Source organism: Podarcis filfolensis (genome assembly GCF_964270895.1).
Source record: "Podarcis filfolensis genome assembly, chromosome: 2".
Classification (NCBI taxonomy): Eukaryota; Metazoa; Chordata; class Lepidosauria; order Squamata; family Lacertidae; genus Podarcis; species Podarcis filfolensis.
Window position 1 is genome coordinate 117798447 of NC_139605.1, and position 18345 is coordinate 117816791.

An 18345-nucleotide genomic window follows, 5' to 3' on the forward strand; every position below is an offset into this window, starting at 1 on the left:
AAAGTTTGGAAAGAATCTAACCCCCGTGTAAGCTTTGTGCAAGCAAATCAGGGATTAAATAACTATCTACATTAGACTGGCTGATATGTTAAAAAAGAACTCACAAACCCTCCTTGATGAGTTCAACAGCCTTCTGAGAACCTGAGTAGCTGAGATTCAGGAGAGCAGATACTCTTCATCTCCCTGCTCCACCCCTGGGAAGTCCTGATGTTGAACTGTGTCATTATCCTAACCTCGGGCACAACCAATTTAGATTACTAAATGGCAGCTTGTGGTTACTAAAGTTGCCCAAGTGAGCAATTTATTCCCAGAAGGGAGCTAAATATGGCCTGTCACATCTACAGATCATGGGGAAATGTGTCTCCAGTCAAATGGCAGAAATGGTCAAATACAGTCGTACTTTGGAATTCGAACGGAATCTATTCCGGAAGTCCATTCGACTTCCAAAACATTCGGAAACCAAAGCACAGCTTCTGATTGGCTGCAGGAAACTCCAGCAGCCAACCGGAAGCCCTGGAAGCCACGCCAGATGTTCGGTTTCCGAAAATTGTTCAAAAACTAGAACACTCACTTCCGGGTTTCGATCGTTCAGGAGCCGATTTGTTCGGTAACCAAGGTGTTTGAGATCCAAGGTACGACTGTAGCAGGATTAAAACACTCCCCCATTATAAACAGAACAAAAGCAAAACCATCAACAACCTGCCACAATGTGAATCAAGTTGAAGGGTGCATTCTAACAGCAATGCACCAGGAAAGGAAAGCTACAAAAGGCAGAGCCTAAAAGTTATTCACTTCCTGGGGAAACCCAACTACACCAGGATCTGACCACTACCAGATTTACTTGTATATTTCCTCTCTGGCAAGTTCTCTTTCAGGACTACTAGTTAGGTTGAGCTCTGAATCTCACCTCTGCTGGCACAAAACTGGCAGGGGTTTTCCTTAAAGAAGAATGAAAGCAGCTGCAGAAACAGCACCAATAATCACAATGGATAAATATTTCAAAATAAAGAACAATTGGGTAAATATTCAGCTCTCCACATTTCCACAGCAATTTGCGATTTTTTTAAAAACCAAAAAGTCCTCATGAAAATTTGTCAGCATTTTATTCGGAATTTCTCCTCATACTTTTTTGCAAAGCAATTTCCCCATCCTGCACGTTTACATGTTATTTTCATTAATATATGCATCTATATATGCATAAAGGTAAAGGTAAAGGGACCCCTGACCATTAGGTCCAGTCATGGACGACTCTGGGGTTGCGGTGCTCATTTCTCTTTACTGGCCGAGGGAGCCAGCGTTTGCCCACAGTTTTTCCAGGTCATGTGGCCAGCATGACTAAGCAGTTTCTGGCAAACCAGAACAGTGCACCGAAACACCGTTTACCTTCCTGCCAGAGCGGTACCTATTTATCTACTTGCACTTTGACGTACTTTCGAACTGCTAGGTTGGCAGGAGCAGGGACCGAGCAACGGGAGCTCACCCCGTCGCGGGGATTCGAACCGCCGACCTTCTGATTGGCAAGTCCTGGACTCAGTGGTTTAACCCACAGCACCACCCACGTCCCTATATATGCATACTTTGCCCTAATATAATGCATTTTTGTGGGTGTTACTTGGTGGAATGGCTGCATTGCAAAATTCAGGGAAGTGTGAATTTTGGAGGAGGGCTGTGTTTCAGTTTGCATATTATTCTAGAAAGTGTGACTTAGGTAGGTTCACCTTCAAATTAAATCAAATGTCTCCCTCATCCCTAGAGCCCTTATGCAAAAGCAAGAGGTTTGTTCTGCCTTTTAGGGTGAAGCCCACCTGCCTCCAGCTCCCAAGAGACTGTACTTACCATCTGTACTGGCATCATCCACAAGAATGATTTCCTTTAGCAATATAGCTGGGGAGGAGTACAGGACGCTGAACACGGTGCGAAGCAAGGTTGACCAGGCCTCGTTATGGAAGACGATGACAACGGAGGTGGTCGGGAGGGGCGGGCAGCGTTTGAACTTTTGGTCGATGCACCTACAAAAGCAACATCAAATCCGTGGTGTGCATGAGATGAAGGAAGGGTTGCTCTGTTCCCCCTCTAGTTACTAGAGCAGAGATGGGGCAACATGTGGCCCTCAAGTTATGGCTGGACCACACCTCCCATCAGCCTCAGCCAGTAGGTCCAACAGCCAAGAATGACTGTTTGGGAATCACCCAAAGAGCTACATCTTCCCCATTCCTATAGTGAATCTTAAAAGCTTCTCTTTAAACCAGATAGAGATTGGTCTCTATGCTGCTAAAAACTAGGGTCGGCTCTACTATGAGACAGAGTGAAGCAATGGCCTCGGGTAGCAGATATTGGGAGGGGAGCATCAGCAACCAACCATTCGGCTACCCCCCACAGAATAGACCAGAGTAATGTGTACTACCACTGAGTATCACCCCCCCAAATGCTAGAGGGATCACCCTGAGCTCTGCTTATACAGTGGTACCTCGGGTTACATACACTTCGGGTTACATATGCTTCAAGTTGCATACGCTTCAGGTTACAGACTCTGCTAACCCAGAAATAGTACCTCGGGTTAAGAACTTTGCTTACAGAAATTGTGCAGTGGCAGTGTGGTGGCAGCAGGAGGCCCCATGTGCTTCAGGTTAAGAACAGTTTCAGGTTAAGAATGGACCTCTGGAACGAATTAAGTACGTAACCAGAGGTACCACTGTATGTGTGAAAGCTGCTACCTCACTTCCAGTCTTGAAGGAGGATTCAATTGGCAGTCTTCTCAGCTTCTGCACATGAGATGATGGTGTTGGGGAGACACATCTTGTCTGTTGCCTCAGGCTGCAAAATGTCTTGGGCCAACCCTGCCAAGACCATAAATATTTATGGGAGTTTTAAGCAGATAGAACTTTTGAACACAGAATCATAAAAACCTCCAAGGAAGGAGAGCCCACAACCTCCTGAGGGAGACTATTCTAGGTAAAGGTAAAGGTAAAGGGGACCCTTGACCATTAGGTCCAGTTGTGACCGACTCTGGGGTTGCGGCGCTCATCTCACTTTACTGGCCGAGGGAGCCAGCTTACAGCTTCCAGGTCATGTGGCCAGCATGACTAAGCCGCTTCTGACGAACCAGAGCAGCGCATGGAAACGCCATTTACCTTCCTGCCGGAGTGGTACCTATTTATCTACTTGCACTTTGACATGCTTTCGAACTGCTAGGTTGGCAGGAGCAGGGACTGGACAACAGGAGCTCACCCCGTCACGGGGATTCGAACCGCCGACCTTCTGATCGGCAAGTCCTAGGCCCTGTGGTTTAACCCACAGAGCCACCCGCGTCCCTATGTCTATCAACTCTTACTGTCAGAAAGTTTTTCCTGATGTTTTGTCGGAATCTTCTTCCTTGTAACTTGAAGCCCTTGGTTAGGGTCCTAGCCTCCGGAGCAGGAGGAGAAAAGCTTGTCTCTGCTTCCATGTGACAGCCCTTGAGATATTTGAAGAGAGACAGTAGAACAGTCTCCCAAGGGAGGTTGAGGACTCTCCTTCCTTGGAGGTTTTTAAGCAGAGGTTGGAAGGCCATAAATCATGGATGGTTTAGTTGATATTCCTGCATTGCAGTGGGTTGGACGAGATGACCTTTGGAGTACCTTCCAATTCTACGATTCTCTGATTCTATATGTAACATTTCCAGGACATGCAACACGAAGCATTTCTTGGTGAAAACACAAGGGGGGGGGGAAAGAGAGTCCAAGGCTTTAAATAATTTCTACAACTTGGTCCCCTTCCCATCAATCTCTTTTGATTTCAATGCCCATACCCTTCTCTCTGAATTTTCCAGCAGGAAGGCAGACGAGTCCCTTACATGCCGCATACCTCTGGTCCACATCAAAAGGGGGAATACGTTCCACATGGTAGATCAGGTTTTTCTTCTGCCTCTCCCCCTGCCCCCCCCCAAGTGCTCAACAATAAAAGTTTCATTCATGGGCTCCCTCCATCTGAGCCAATTTCCCCGGCTCTCCCGATTTATGGTTTTGGTTCTGGGAGGGCTTTGCACTTTAATTTAAATTGGTTTATGCCTCTTTGGTTGACTGAATAACATTCTTGCAGCTCCCTGCCTAGAACAGGGTATTCTTCCATTGTGACATCTACACCTGCTAGGCAGAAATAATCGGTCGCTGGGAGGGCGGGAGGTAAGGAGAGGAGAGAGACTGTCTGCAATCGCTCCCCCTTCAGCCTAGGTTTTTTTTTTTTTTTTGGAGCCATTATTCGGGTCGCCTTTGTTGGCTCACTTCTTCCCACCCACTGCAAGGCCTTGACTGACTTATCTCCCCCTCTATGAGAAGCAGCAGTGGCCTCAGACCACAGGGGGGGGGGGGAAGAAGGGGTCACGTTTGACTCCTTCTTTGCCCCCCTGCTGTACTGTAAGCTGTGTCTGTTCCACTTGGCAAGCAAAGTGAAGAAGGAGAAATGGAAAGGGGCGCCGAAACTGTTAGAAGTGGGAAGGAACGGAACAAAACCAAGGGCGGGCAACGGAGGGAATGAAAAAGTTTTTGAACTTGGGCTGGTGGGGGGGGGGAGAAGAGAGGGTTGCAATTGTAAACGCTTGCTGCTTGATAAATGGGACGCTAGTGGGGCGTAGAAGGTAGGGGAAAGCAGGGGAAGAAGGGGTAGCCGTGGATAATTAAAAAGGGAGAAACGCACCTCAGGCCTTTCTCTTCACCACGGATGAGAACCAGCAAGATTTCAGCTCTTAGCAGAGGGGATTTTGGCAGAAGGAAATGCACCTCCTGCCCCTAGCTGCCTGCCCATTGCCACTTCTTCAGTAGACAGGGCCCAGGAATCTGTGCAGGCAGCTGGATATGGGGAGACCTTCTTGATAGCAAACCCCCCATCACAGACCTCAAATGGTCCAAAGTAGTAGCTACAGAGTTATTTTCCCCAGAACAGTTCAACCAGTATTGCCAGGTGGTCAACAGTTCACAAATTTTGAATGGTCTTTTAATTAGAGCCAAAATGAACATTTGCAAAATACTTAAAGCTCAGCACAAACAAACAAACAAACGAAACCCAAACACTAACCAAACAACTTCTAAATGAGAATTTTGAACTCCACATTCACAATTTCAATGAGATGTTAAAAAATAATATCCTCACAATTGGAAAGCTTCAGACATGTTGGAATCTCTTAGTTGTTTTTATATGCTTCAAATACGAAACCATAATAATTAATAATAATAATAATAATAATAATAATAATAATAATAATAATGCAAACAACTTGTATTCCAAGGAGCTGGAAGCAATGTTCTTAGTTGTAGCCCCTAAGAAAGTGTGTGACTGGCTCAAGGTCACCCAGAGAACTTTATGGCTGAGTGGGGGTTTAAACCCACATCTACCACTGCTCCTAGTTCAATGCTCTAGCCATTACACTGTACTGATGCTTTTATACTAATTAATTACATATTGATCCAAATTCCACAAAATGGTTGTGCTAGTGGGAGCCAGCGCAAGAACTCCATCTAGTGCAATGGGATTTTCTACTCTCTCCTCCCTCCCTAATAGGCTTGGGGGTGTGTGTGTCAGGAGGAACCCCAGAACAGCACACAGGGAGAGCAGAAGTGAGACCATCCTGTCAAGCAAGCAGAAATTATCATAATAGCATGACGTTGAATTCTTCCCACTGTCTTCAAAATATGCTAATGAATGATCTTCAAGGCAACCTTTGCCAGCCTGATGCGCACTTTAGACTTCAGCTCCCATCAGCCCCAGCCAGCATGGCCAATGGTCAAGGATGATGGGAATTGTAGTCCACAACAGGCAGAGGGCACCTGGCTGTCAAAGGCTGTGCTAAGGAATCCTGGATCCTTGGAGTTTCTCAATGGAAAGATCATCAACAGGAGACAATCTTCCTGGAATATACTCTCCCTATCACAATGGATCTTTCTCTGCAACATATAGATAAAGGGCAACATTGGGTGTGTTACAGAGCACATGATTCGCTCACAGTGGGTGGAGATGAAGTGAAACAACATAGTATGCATACCCGGCAAATTTGCAAAGGTTCCATAGGGTGCATGTAAGAATTCTTTGGCAAAGAAGACAATGTGGAAAGTGCTCCCTGAAGTAAGCAAGCTACACGTCCAGCTGGTTTTAATGGTATTAAGCTGGTCTAATGTCATCTTTTGGCTTATGGAAGTGAGAGCTGGACCATAAAGAAGGCTGATCGCCGAAGAATTGATGCTTTTGAATTATGGTGCTGGAGGAGACTCTCGAGAGTCCCATGGACTGCAAGAAGATCAAACCTATCCATTCTTAGGGAAACCAGCCCTGAGTGCTCACTGGAAGGACAGATCCTGAAGCTGAGGCTCCAGTACTTTGGCCACCTCATGAGAAGAGAAGACTCCCTGGAAAAGACCCTGATGTTGGGAAAGATTGAGGGCACAAGGAGAAGGGGACGACAGAGGACAAGATGGTTGGACAGTGTTCTCGAAGCTACCAGCATGAGTTTGACCAAACTGCGGGAGGCAGTAGAAGACAGGAGTGCCTGGCGTGCTCTGGTCCAGGGGGTCACAAAGAGTCGGACACGACTAAACAACAAATGTCATCTTTGCTGCCATGGTCATCCTAGTGGCTATATATTTTATTGTTTTTAAAGATATCTTGATGTTACGTGTTTTTGGCGTTTGCCATTTTGATTCTTCCTACTGGATTTTATTGGCCTTGTTAGAGTCCTTGCCCTAAAAGATGGCCTATAAATACCTTAATTTTTTTTTAAAATGTACCACTGCTTATCAATTATGCCATCACAATCACCTGCTAGATGCCACTGCATGCCAGCTCAGAAATGAAGTCTTTTAACAATTGTTATATCAAATATTGAAATGATTTCCTAACACTACTCACAATTGCTGCAAGACCAATTTAACACTCTTTAAGTTCTGCCAGGGTAAATTCTGCACCAGGGTGCACATATACGAGGATAAGACAACTTCTGTTAGATGACATGTATCAAGACTATGCCAAGTTGGATGGCCTGCAAGAGGCCAGAGGATAAATTTGGACACAGGGGACTAATATTTGAGTCCCCAATATTCTCGGGAAATTCCAGGCAACTTCAAGGCAACATCATTCAGCCCAAGCAACTTCCAGAGATGCAAAGTCTGCTGGACTTTTAACTCTCCCCAGGCTACACCCCGCACTGGTCTCACTTTGCAGCCTTAAGAGTTTTTGCCTGACTGGATTGAGGACACTAATATTTGAGGACACTCTTGCTTGCCTGGATGGAGAGAAGAGAGTTTGTGTAGGAACTAGCCTATTGCAGACAGGTAAAATATTGCTCCTCCGACTTTTGCTCTTCCTTGGCATGTGGCCCTCGGAAGGTTGCGTAGAAGGGAAAGTGGCCCTCATGCTGACAAAGGCTCCCCACCCCCACTGAATACGGCTGGCTCTCCATGAGACTGTATATCCATAATGCTCAGTTACCCACTTAGTTAAGGGTTGCCGGTATCCACCAACCATATCTGCCTGCAGACTGTCTCGCCAGAGTGGTGCATGCTGTAGTTATCTCCTCCTTGGACTACTGCAATGCGCTCTATGTGGGGCCAGTGGCGTAGCGTGGGTTGTCATCACCCGGGGCAAGGCAAGTAATTTGCGCCCCCTAACCCGTGGATTTGCGCCCCCTAACCCATGGATTTGCCCTAACCCCAGATGTTGCGCCTGGTGCGGCCGGCCCCCCTGCACCCCCCACGCTACGCCACTGCGTGGGGCTACCTTTGACGGTGACCCAGAAACTACAACTAATCCAGAATATGGCAGCTAGACTGGTGACTGGGAGTGGCCGCCGAGACCATATAACACTGGTTTTGAAAGACCTACATTGGCTCCCAGTACTTTTCTGAGCACAATTCAAAGTGTTGGTGCTGACCTTTAAAGCTCTAAACAGCCTCAGTCCAGTATACCTGAAGGAGCGTCACCATCCCCATCGTTCAGCCCAGATACTGAGATCCAGCTCCAAGGGCCTTTTGGTGGTTCCCTCACTGTGAGAAGTGAGGTTACAGGGAACCAGGCAGAGGACCTTCTTGGTAGTGGAGCCCGCCTTGTGGAACACCCTCTCATCAGATGTCAAGGAAATAAGCAACTATCTGACTTTTAGAAGACATCTGAAGGCAGCCCTGTTTAGGGAAATTTTAATATTTGATGTTTTATCGTGTTTTTAATATTCTGTTGAGAGCCACCCAAAGTGGCTGGGGAAACCCAGCCAGATGGGTGGTGTAAAAATAATAAATTATTTTTATTATTCTATATCAGGCATAGGCAAACTCTGGCCCTCCAGATGTTTTGGAACTACAATTTCCATCATCCCTAGCTAACAGGACCAGTGGCCAGGGATGATGGGAATTGTAGTCTCAAAACCTCTGGAGGGCCAGTGTTTGCCTATGCCTGTTCTATACTGAGTGGACAAAGATGACGTTCTTACTCAGGAGGCCTTGTGTCTGGTCCTAGAGCCCTCTGGAGAGAAATCCGGTCACTGGCGTAGGCGTTGAAGCAGTGCTTTTCGTAGCCCCGCTCTTTCTCCTTCGTCTCTTCTTGCGTCCACTGGTCCTTCTTGAAAGCTTTGCCATCGGCCCCCGGGCTGTTGGGGTCCTGCGGAGGGCGCTCCATGAAGGGCTTCAGTTCTGCGGGTGTGTAGTAGCCGGGCAGGCAGGACTTGCTGTCTTGCTCAAGGGCCTCCTGCTGAACCGGAGCCCGGATCTGCAGCTTGGGCATGGAGTCCCGGATATTGTTGACCGCCCCCATCATGATGTCGATCATCTGATCCTTCCTGTCCACAATGTTCTTCAGCCAGGGCTCCTCCCTTTGTTCCCCGCTGCTCACATCTCTCTGCATGATGAAGAGGAAGATGACAAAGACGACGCCCACCAAAGCCAGCTTCAGTGGGCCGTAGTGCCGCCGGAGCAGCCGCGTCAGGTGGGCCATGGCGCAGAGAGCGGTCTCTCCTCCGTCAAAGGCACAAGCTCTCCAAGGCTCCGGCTGACCTGTGGAGTCTCACCATCTTCTTGCAAACCTGAGAAACACACAAGGATGCCCATCAACCTTGGGGCAATGGCTTTGTGTCCCAACCCCAGACCCCACCCAAGCAAAGGGGAGAAAAAGAAGAGGAGATATTGCAGGGGGCACCACATGTGTTGGATTTGTGGACACATGTGGAAACCAGAGAAACTGTCGGGAGCACCAGATGTGCACTGCAACTTCCCACTACCCACCCTTGGTAATTACCCCCCTCATGGAATTAGGCTAGAAAAAAGTCTGCTAATGGTTAAGTAAGGCTTCTTTCAGCAGAGGAAGGAGAAGGGGGACCCTCTGGGCACAAGGGAAGGTCGTGGGGGGGCGTATGTGTGCCCGCAGGCACCATGTTGGCAATCCATGAGAAGCTTCATTATATATTTTGCACCATATTGTTCCCTGGCATCAGCCTCTTCACTGTGCCATGCACAGCCACTGACCCACACAGTTCAAAATAGTAAATCAAATAAAAGAAAAAGGGAAGAGGAAAGGGAAAAGGCTGGAGGACGGAAGGCCATTATCTGCCTGGCAGGCTCCTGGGGTCAAGATGAGCCAGACCCACAAGCACCTAATACTAGCAGAAGTAATACTAATACTAATACTAGCAGAAGACTTGCATTGATAAAGACATAACCCGCAGCAGTGGAGAGGAGGCTGCAGATCAGGGGCGGATCTACACACAGAAAAAACCCCGCTATAAATAAGTCATACATTAAATGGTTATAACAAAAGGGGAAAAAATGCTATGTAAAATCACAAATAATTTTTTGTTTGCTCTCCAGAGCCATCTAGTGTTGCATGTTTATAACGCATTCAAAGTGCTGTTTTTTTTATTAATGTAGCCGAGTCCCCAGAAGCTGGAAAGATCATCCAGCGCTTTGGGCCAAAGTCAGGGACGTACATGCACGACAAACCATTCCTGTGCCTGGTACTTAAGCAGATGAAAGTACTAGCGTTCAGGAACAGTATCACCAGCCCCTGTGTAACGGTGCTCTTTTTGTACACACAGACACACGCTATTGTGGGTGAACCCTAGTGTTGCCTCAAAGTCGTAGAATATGTTGAAATTGCTTGCAAGCCAGGGACATTTATGGGAGCTTAGCTCTAGTTTGGAACTCCTGTGGAAAGCTACCTAAACATCATAGCTTTTGCATTTATTGATCACCGACAAATTTACAATAATTTTTGATAGCATCCCTTTCCATTTTCCTCTAATAGAAACTTTTTTGATTACTGTATACAGCCATACCTGTGCTCCCAAAGGCCTTGGAAGTCAAACGTTTCGGCTCCCGGACAATCGAAAACTGGGTGGGTGTGTTCTGGTTTTCAAACTCTTTTTTTGGAAGCTGAACGTCTGGTGCGGCTTCTGCTATTGTTTCCGGCACGCCTGCGCAATCGGGAACCAATCGGAAGCCGTCCCTTGGTTTCCAAACTTTTCAGAAGTCGAACAGACTTCCGGAACAGATTCCGTTCGACTTCTGAGGTACGTCTGTACTGTGTTGATAAGCAGTGCCCACATTCGCAAGCAACTCTAAGCCACAATGTCTGGTTTAGTAAACTAAGGCACCCTTGCTTAAATTGAGGAGTAATTGAAGGGGGAAGGAGAGAGCTACAGTCTTATTACTGATGCCTTCAGACAGTTAACCTGCAGACAGATAAACCAATGTGCCTATTTCTTGTAGCAAAGCCATGGAAACACTATGTTTGTGCATGTGACTTAAATGTCCCTGAAAGAATCTGGGATTTCTACGTAGCTGTATAGCAACAATGTGTTTCTCTAGTTGTGACTTTTCGGCATCACAGCACTGTATCTGACAGACTTCACCGCTCCTGGGGTTTCCTCTTACAACTTTCATTTCCTGAGACTGCAGTCCTGCACACACTTTATTGGGGGCAAAGTCCTGTTCAATCTAGCAGGCCTCCTCCTGCGTAAACACGGACACAGGATCAGGCTTCAGGAGGAGGATAGATCTGGGTGAAAAGAGGCAGAGGAGAGACAACCCAGAACATGCTTCCCTCAAGCTCAGAATTCACCGTTTTTCATTTACATGCAGATGATGAAGGGCTGATGGAACAGCCTGCTGGAAATGTTGGTGTTTAATTTACAGGAGTTCCGCCTTTCATGTTCCACCACCTAGGATGCCCACCAGAGCCGGAGAGGATTGACATCATAGTTACCAGTAACCAAGGTTTACTAAAAAATGACTATCACATAGTGACACCAGGCCTGCACTTACCATGCACCAAGCCAGTAGAGCTTGAATGTTATCCTATTACCGTATTTTTCGCACCATAGGGCGCACCGGACCATAGGGCGCACCCAGTTTTTTTGGGGGGAAATAAAGGGGAAAAATTATTTCCCCCCCAGGCGCGGGGCTGGGGCGGGGGAAGCTCGAGCTTCCCCCGACCCCAGCCCCCAAACAGGCAGCTCTCTGCAAGCCGTGGGAGCGCTCCCACTGCTTGCGGAGAGGTCCGCGAAGCCTGGGCGCGCTGATCTCAGCGCGCGCAGGCTTCGGCATGCTGGCAACTCTCCGCAAGCAGCGGGAGCGCTCCCGCTGTTTGCGGAGAGGTCCGCGAAGCCTGGGCGCGCTGATCTCAGCGCGCGCAGGCTTCGGCATGCTGGCAACTCTCCGCAAGCAGCGGGAGCGCTCCCGCTGTTTGCGGAGAGGTCCGCGAAGCCTGGACGCGCTGAGTTCAGCGCGCAGGCTTCGGCATGCAGGCAAGTCTCCGCAAGCAGCGGGAGCCCAGCGCTGGGCTCCCGCTGCTTGCAGAGAGGTGTGCGAAGCCTGGAGAGCGTGAGGGGTCGGTGCGCACCGACCTCTCTCACTCTCCAGGCTTCAGCAAAAGCCTGCATTCGCACCATAGGACGCACACACATTTCCCCTTCATTTTTGGAGGGGAAAAAGTGCGTCCTATGGTGCGAAAAATACGGTATTTCTTTCTAAATCTCAGAGCCACTTAAAACAGGGCATATGGCACCTGGGAACTTAACCAGCCTACACATGCCCACTTCCAAGTCTGCAGCTCAATGATGGGGCACATGCTCTGCACTACGACAGCTCCAGGTTTGACCCCCGAACCTCTCATGGAAAAGACCTTGGGTTGGAGGGCTGGCCAGCAGCCAACAGGCCCTACAGACTAGCGGACGACCTCTGTACAAAGCACTTTATAGTGGTACCTCTGGATGCGAATGGGATCCGTTCTGGAGCCCCATTCACATCCGGAAGCGAACGTAACCCGCGTCTGTGCATGCGCGGGTCATGACTCACCGCTTCCGCGCATGCGGGTGACGTCATTTTGAGCAACTGTGCATGCGCGAGCAGCGAAACCCAGAAGTAACGCATTCCATTACTTCCGGGTCGCCGTGGAGCGCAACCCAAAAATGCTCAACCCGAAGCTACTTCAACCCGAGGTAAAACTGTATTTAGTTTCAACAAGCATTGCTGTTGGATCTAAGATTTGGGGAGGGAGTACCCCACTGGGCAAGGCACTGGAGACAGGACATGCAGAGTGAGAATTCTCAGTGATAGTGGCAGATATGTAGATGTTGGGCCAGTGGCGTAGCATGGGTTTCCAGTGCCCGGGGCTGCATGGAGGGCAGGGTGGGAAGGAAACGGATGGGATACGTATGCACATTCAACTGGCTAATTATGTCCGCATCACTCAGGAGATTGCAGCCACAGGGGTAAGAAAAGAAGAGGCATTCTGTTGTCTGGAGAGGTCACTTCCTGGTTCACAGGAAGCACGATGGAAGAACACAGCTGTATTGAGGGTGTTGAAATTGTGTGCCCCAGGCAACTGCCTCTGTGCTCCCCATGCTATGGCATTCCGGTGGGCCCTCTGGGGATACTGGGGCCCTTGTCACTCTCAGAAACTGGCCTTGGGTTTGAAGGCCATTCATACTGAAGCCAGATGGGGAATGTGCAGTTTCCCCCAAAAATGCTCCTACCCATGGAAGTGAAGACAGGAGTGCCTGGCATGCTCTGGTCCATGGGGTCACGAAGAGTTGGACACGACTAAATGACTAAACAACAACACCCATGGAAGTGTGAGTCGCTGGGGAAGTAACGCAGCCCCTTAGCCCAGGATCAACCGCTTAGTTTTTCAAGAGAGGTGGCGGGACTCAAGCTCAAGCCAACAACCCAAGCATTCTCAATGCCCTCTCAACATGCTCAGAGGCACCAGCTTCACTGCTTAAGCCCAGGACATCTGATAGGTGCCCTAGCGTCAGGGGTAATGGGAGTTGCAGCATAGCGTCAGGGGTAATGGGAGTTGCAGCCTGTACTAGCACTGAGCCCTGCAAGTTCAGAACTAGGTCTTTGCTGACTCTTAAAATTAGCCCCTATCCACCAACGTGCAGATTATAGACAAAAAGAGCAAACTCACAAAGCTACAGTAAATAAGGAAGTCTCATGATATTCTTTAAACATTCAGCAAACCATAGCAGTGCCAGATGGGTGGGTGGTGAATATATATATGTTTTTTTAATAAAAAAAAGAAAGGCACAGTTCTAAGAAAAGGGAGTTTCTAACCCCTGATTGTTATGCTAGAACTATGAATCCTTTCTGGAATCAAAGAGGCGAAACCCTCAAGCAAGAGAGCCAACAACACAGACTGGCATATAGAGGTGAGACCTTTGAAAGAGATTTGCATGATTCCCTAGGAAATACTCGGATTTTGAGAATCTCCTTTTTCAGGAATTTAGAAAGAAAAAAAAGGGGAGGAAAGTTTCTCACTAAGATGTGTACAGAGTTTCCGGTAATTTTTTTTTATTAATTACAAGTATTCCATTCATCTTCCAAACAACACACAACAAATACGTCAAAAAAAGAGATCATGAATAAACCCATAGTCACTGAAAAAGTTTCAATACCATATGTCTTCAGGATCTTCCGTCTACCTCTCTGCGGTTCTCCCTTTCCTTTTTCCTTTTTCCTTTCTCTCTTTTTCCTGCGTCCTTTATTGCCTTAACCATCATCTACACTATATTCAATACCTTAATTATCCATCAAGTACTTTGCGAAAATTAATCCAGGCATACTAAAGATTTTAGATGGGAACAATGTGTTTTTTAAATACATTCCCACTCCTGTGTAAACTTTTGGTTTGTTTGGTTCCTGATTATCTGTACAGAGTTAAATTTGAAGAAAGGATGTAAAGGATCAGAAATGAAGAAGCTACTACCAATTATCCTCTGCGCCAGGGGTGCCAACTTGAATAAAATATTGGGGGAGGCCAGGTAAGCCCAGCCCCACATAATCAATCACATGACACAGTGCATGCGCACCATTAGAATGGCAATGCCCACCAACTTTGGGGAGGCCCAGCCCCCGCAAATATTTTACCGGGCGAGCCCCTGGGAGTTGCCTCCTATGCTAGGGTTGCCATATCTTGAAGAGCAAAAAACAGGACAGCCCGAGCTGCTGCCAGCCCGAGCATGCAGAGCCACTGCCACCATGCCCATGCCCCTCTTTCCTCAACTCAGGCTGGCATGCAGAGCAGCCCGAGCCCCCCCAAACCCAGCCATTTTCTTTAAAGCGTAAAAATCTGTCTGGATGATTATGTTACCCCCCCCCCCGAAAAGAGGACATGTCCGGGTTTTCCTGGACGTATGGCAACCCTGCTCTGTGCCATGTTGGAGGGTATGCAATATGAAATCTGGAACATTCCCCTCCACCCCCGATCCCTTTGTTGTTGTGGAGGATGGAGCGTTAAGAGAAGCCCAGAAGAATTATAGGGAAATACTTCCCAGACCAGATAACATTGTTTGCTGTTGAATGAGCACAATGGAGGACTACTTCCCAGAATCTGCATGTTGCAGCAAGGTACAAAAATGGGGAGGAGGGGAGAGGACCCAGAATCCGTCTTCCTTTTCCCTTGGCACACAGCTCTCTTTATCTAAGCAACACCAAATCTCTCTTTATCCAAGCATTAACATTGGGTTAAGCTGGAATTACCTACCACACCTACTGCAAACAGGATGTCCTTTTCTCTTCTTGGATTGGGGGTGTGGTGGGGGGGGGGTAGGAAATACACTGTAAAGAATGATCCTCACACGGGTTTGTAAGTTGCATTTAAAAAATAAAAGCCCCTGCTGTGGAGAGGGCTGCCGACTTTTCCCTTCCCAACTGAAACAGAATTACATCACTTACACTTTTCAGACTCGAGTCATTGATTTCATCCTGAAGGCAAAGAGGCAAGAGGAGGCAGATTTTACAGCCTGGAATTGATTCGTGCCATTTCCTTGCTCAGCGCTTCTTAAACCCTTTGAATTAAATAGCGTTGTACCAGCATATCTGCGTCTGTGTGCAATATATAAATGTAACATCTGATACTGACGCATGTCGCCAGAGCATTCTTAAATCCAGAAGCCTGGGAAATTATTACAAAGGCATGATAGTTCAGGCAAGCATGTGTTCTTCTAAATTAAGAAAATTTACTTGGGTGACAAAGGGCTCTGTCTTCACCCTTCAAATGCCACCAGTACTTGAAACTATTGGCTTAGACTCTGGGAGGCAGTGATCACCGCCGTGTTCACCCTGCAAGTTTACTTGCAGAATCAGGAACACCACCAACAAAAAGCAAATACTGCTTCTGCATTGTGGCCAGGAAGTATTTCCCTCCCTACAAACATATTTGCACAGTTGTGCAAAAATTACAGCACTTTGCATACTTTGGTAAAGTGATGACGTGTCCTGTTTTACAGAGGACAACCCCCTAGTTGACCGGCTGCCTGGACCAGTTTCCTATAATTTAAAAAGCAGCATCACAAACTAATTTCCCCACTTACGAAGGCGTCCCACCACAAATAATTTTCTTTTTGTAGATCTCCCGAGGTCAAGTTCTTTTGTAGCAGAGAGAATCAGTTGAGACACTTTCTCTGATTTGCAAATGGGTCCAGGGGTCCTAAAAAGGTTGGCAACCCCTCAGGTGGAGCAAGGCAGCTGAGTTCTGGATGTTGTGAAAGCACAGTAAACCCTACAGTCTAAGTTTACTATTATAGCAATTAATTTACTATTATATTGAGGGGCACTTTCCTCTGTGTCTGAGAGGCCAAAATAACTTGGCCAACCTTGGATACTGTGCTTCTCAAATTGGGAAGGGATGACATTTGCTGTTCCCCTTCAGGCAGCGAAATATCTTGGGCCTGCCTGGGCCCTCTCCATTGTCCTGCGTAGGAAAGAGAGAGTGAAATATTTCCTGTTTGATGAAGGTAAAAGAGCACTCAGCCACAAGATGACTGGTTACTTAACCCCCGCAGTCTCAAGGTGTGTCTGGGACTCAAGTGATTTCTTTCTTTCTTTCTTTCTTTCTTTCTTTCTTTCTTTCTTTCTTTCTGTCTGTCAAGTACTTTCAAGGATGAAGGACAATCTCTGTTTCCGTTCAGCAAACAACAGACTCAGGTCCTGCTTCTGTGCAGAAAGGGATGTGGGCACATGCAGAATGCATGTTAAAGATGACCCAGGACTGTGGTCTTTGTGGACCTGGTTAGCCCAAGGCAGGTTCCAGCACATATTTAATCTTTTGGTACACCTTCAGGGCACAGCTGAGGAGGAGAATGGAATTCCCATAGGCCTGGTGGGCAAATGACCCTAATGCAGGCATCCCCAAACTCGGCCCTCCAGATGTTTTGGGACTACAACTCCCATCATCCCTGACCACTGGTCCTTTTAGCTAGGGATGATGGGAGTTGTAGTCCCAAAACATCTGGAGGGCTGAGTTGGGGGGTGCCTGCCCTAATGGGAGAGGGGAACAGAAAAACCTCTTGGCATGACAAGGGTTTTTCTGTGCTGTTCGTCCACATGTGTGAAGGCTGGAAAACGTTCCTGCAAATTCCCATGCACACAGAATTGCAAGGACAAAGGCAAAAACCCACCAGAAAGAACGATGTTCCCATTCAATTTGGTGGGGCTTGTGCAGAAGAATGGCTATATTGTGCCCCAAGAAGTCTGGCCACCCTTATCAAAGCTGTTCAAGGTTAAGGAGCAAAGGCACCGTCCATTTTCCTGCCCCTGGCTTTCTGCCTGTACAATGTGTGCGGAGCTCAGTTCTCTTGCTGGGGCCAACCTAATTTGTTTTACCAAGCAACCCCTTGTCTGCAGGAACTTTTTGACATGGCACACCGCCTTTGAGCCTGCTCTCTTGTTGAGAGAAGTTGCAGGCACAAGAATGAGACTCAGTCTGAGAAACAGTTTGATACACAGAGCAGCCCAGGTTAGGACAGTCTGACAGTGTTCACGGCTCTGATTTTTAGGAGCATTCAAGACGAGGGATGAACACATCTGTCCATTTTGGTTTCTCCCTGCTTCTCCTTTTCCCCATCCTCAGTTCCATTCTCCACACCAGTTTGCATTTTCTTTAATTTTTTTTAAAGTCCCCATGAAAATTCACCAGCATTTTAACGCTCCTATGTTTGTATGTAGTTTTGCCTCATATTTACTTATTTACAACCTGCAATTCCATACACCAAGGTGATGACTAACACAAGTGTAATTAAAAAAAAATAAAAAATTGTCCAGTAGCACCTTAGAGACCAACTAAATTTATTCTGGGTATAAGCTTTCATGTGCACGCACACTTCTTCAGATACCATCAATCAATCAAAATCAATCAATCAATATCTGTAATACATGATTAGAAACATCAATAAAACAGCAATAGATTACTAGTTGGTTAAAGAGAAGAGTAATCATGCTGTAAAAGACTATTTAAAGAGTGCATTTTTAAAGAGACATTTGTTTTTTTTTTATAAGATATTTATTAGCATTTTCCATTTTATACAAACACCAAAAAAAGATTAAAAAGAAAAAATAATAAAAACACATAGAGTTCAAAGCTTATTTATCAGTAACATCTTTCACTGACCTCCTCATACCTCCCCGTCTTGTATTCCAGTTCGAATTGTTTATCCAGCAAATCCTTATCTCCCAACATTACAATTAATCCCCTTATTTTCTATCCATCTTCTTATATTATTGTAACTTAAACTCTTAGTTATATACAAAGAAAAAAGGGACAATTTTCATAATCTTGTTGCCATTACAGCTAGAAACCAATTAATTTCAATCCTGCATCATTCAACATTCATTAATATTGCAATATTTTTATAGATAATCCTTGAATTTCTTCCATTCTTCTTCTGCCGACTCTTCTCCCTGGTCACGGATTCTGCCAGTCATTTCTGCCAATCCCATAAAGTCAATCAACTTCGTTTGCCATTCTTCCAGGGTGGGTTTAAAGAGACATTTGAACAATGACAGGCTGGGGATTCCACAATTAAGGGGCTGCCGTACTAAAGGTTTCATCCGTAGG

General features: G+C 46.8%; 1 protein-coding gene across 3 annotated transcripts in view; it reads right to left on the reverse strand.

The window, feature by feature from the left end:
- Positions 1–18345, reverse strand: part of GALNT6 (polypeptide N-acetylgalactosaminyltransferase 6) — a 61622-nt gene that overhangs the window by 23653 nt on the left and 19624 nt on the right. For all 3 annotated transcript variants that reach the window (XM_083599258.1, XM_083599257.1, XM_083599259.1), the window contains exons 2-3: positions 8447–9034; positions 1837–2009 (exon numbers count right to left, since the gene is read on the reverse strand). In XM_083599258.1, coding sequence (XP_083455384.1) covers positions 1837–2009; positions 8447–8946 — 673 coding nt within the window. In that variant the 5' untranslated portion in view covers positions 8947–9034. The remainder of the gene's footprint in view (positions 1–1836; positions 2010–8446; positions 9035–18345) is intronic.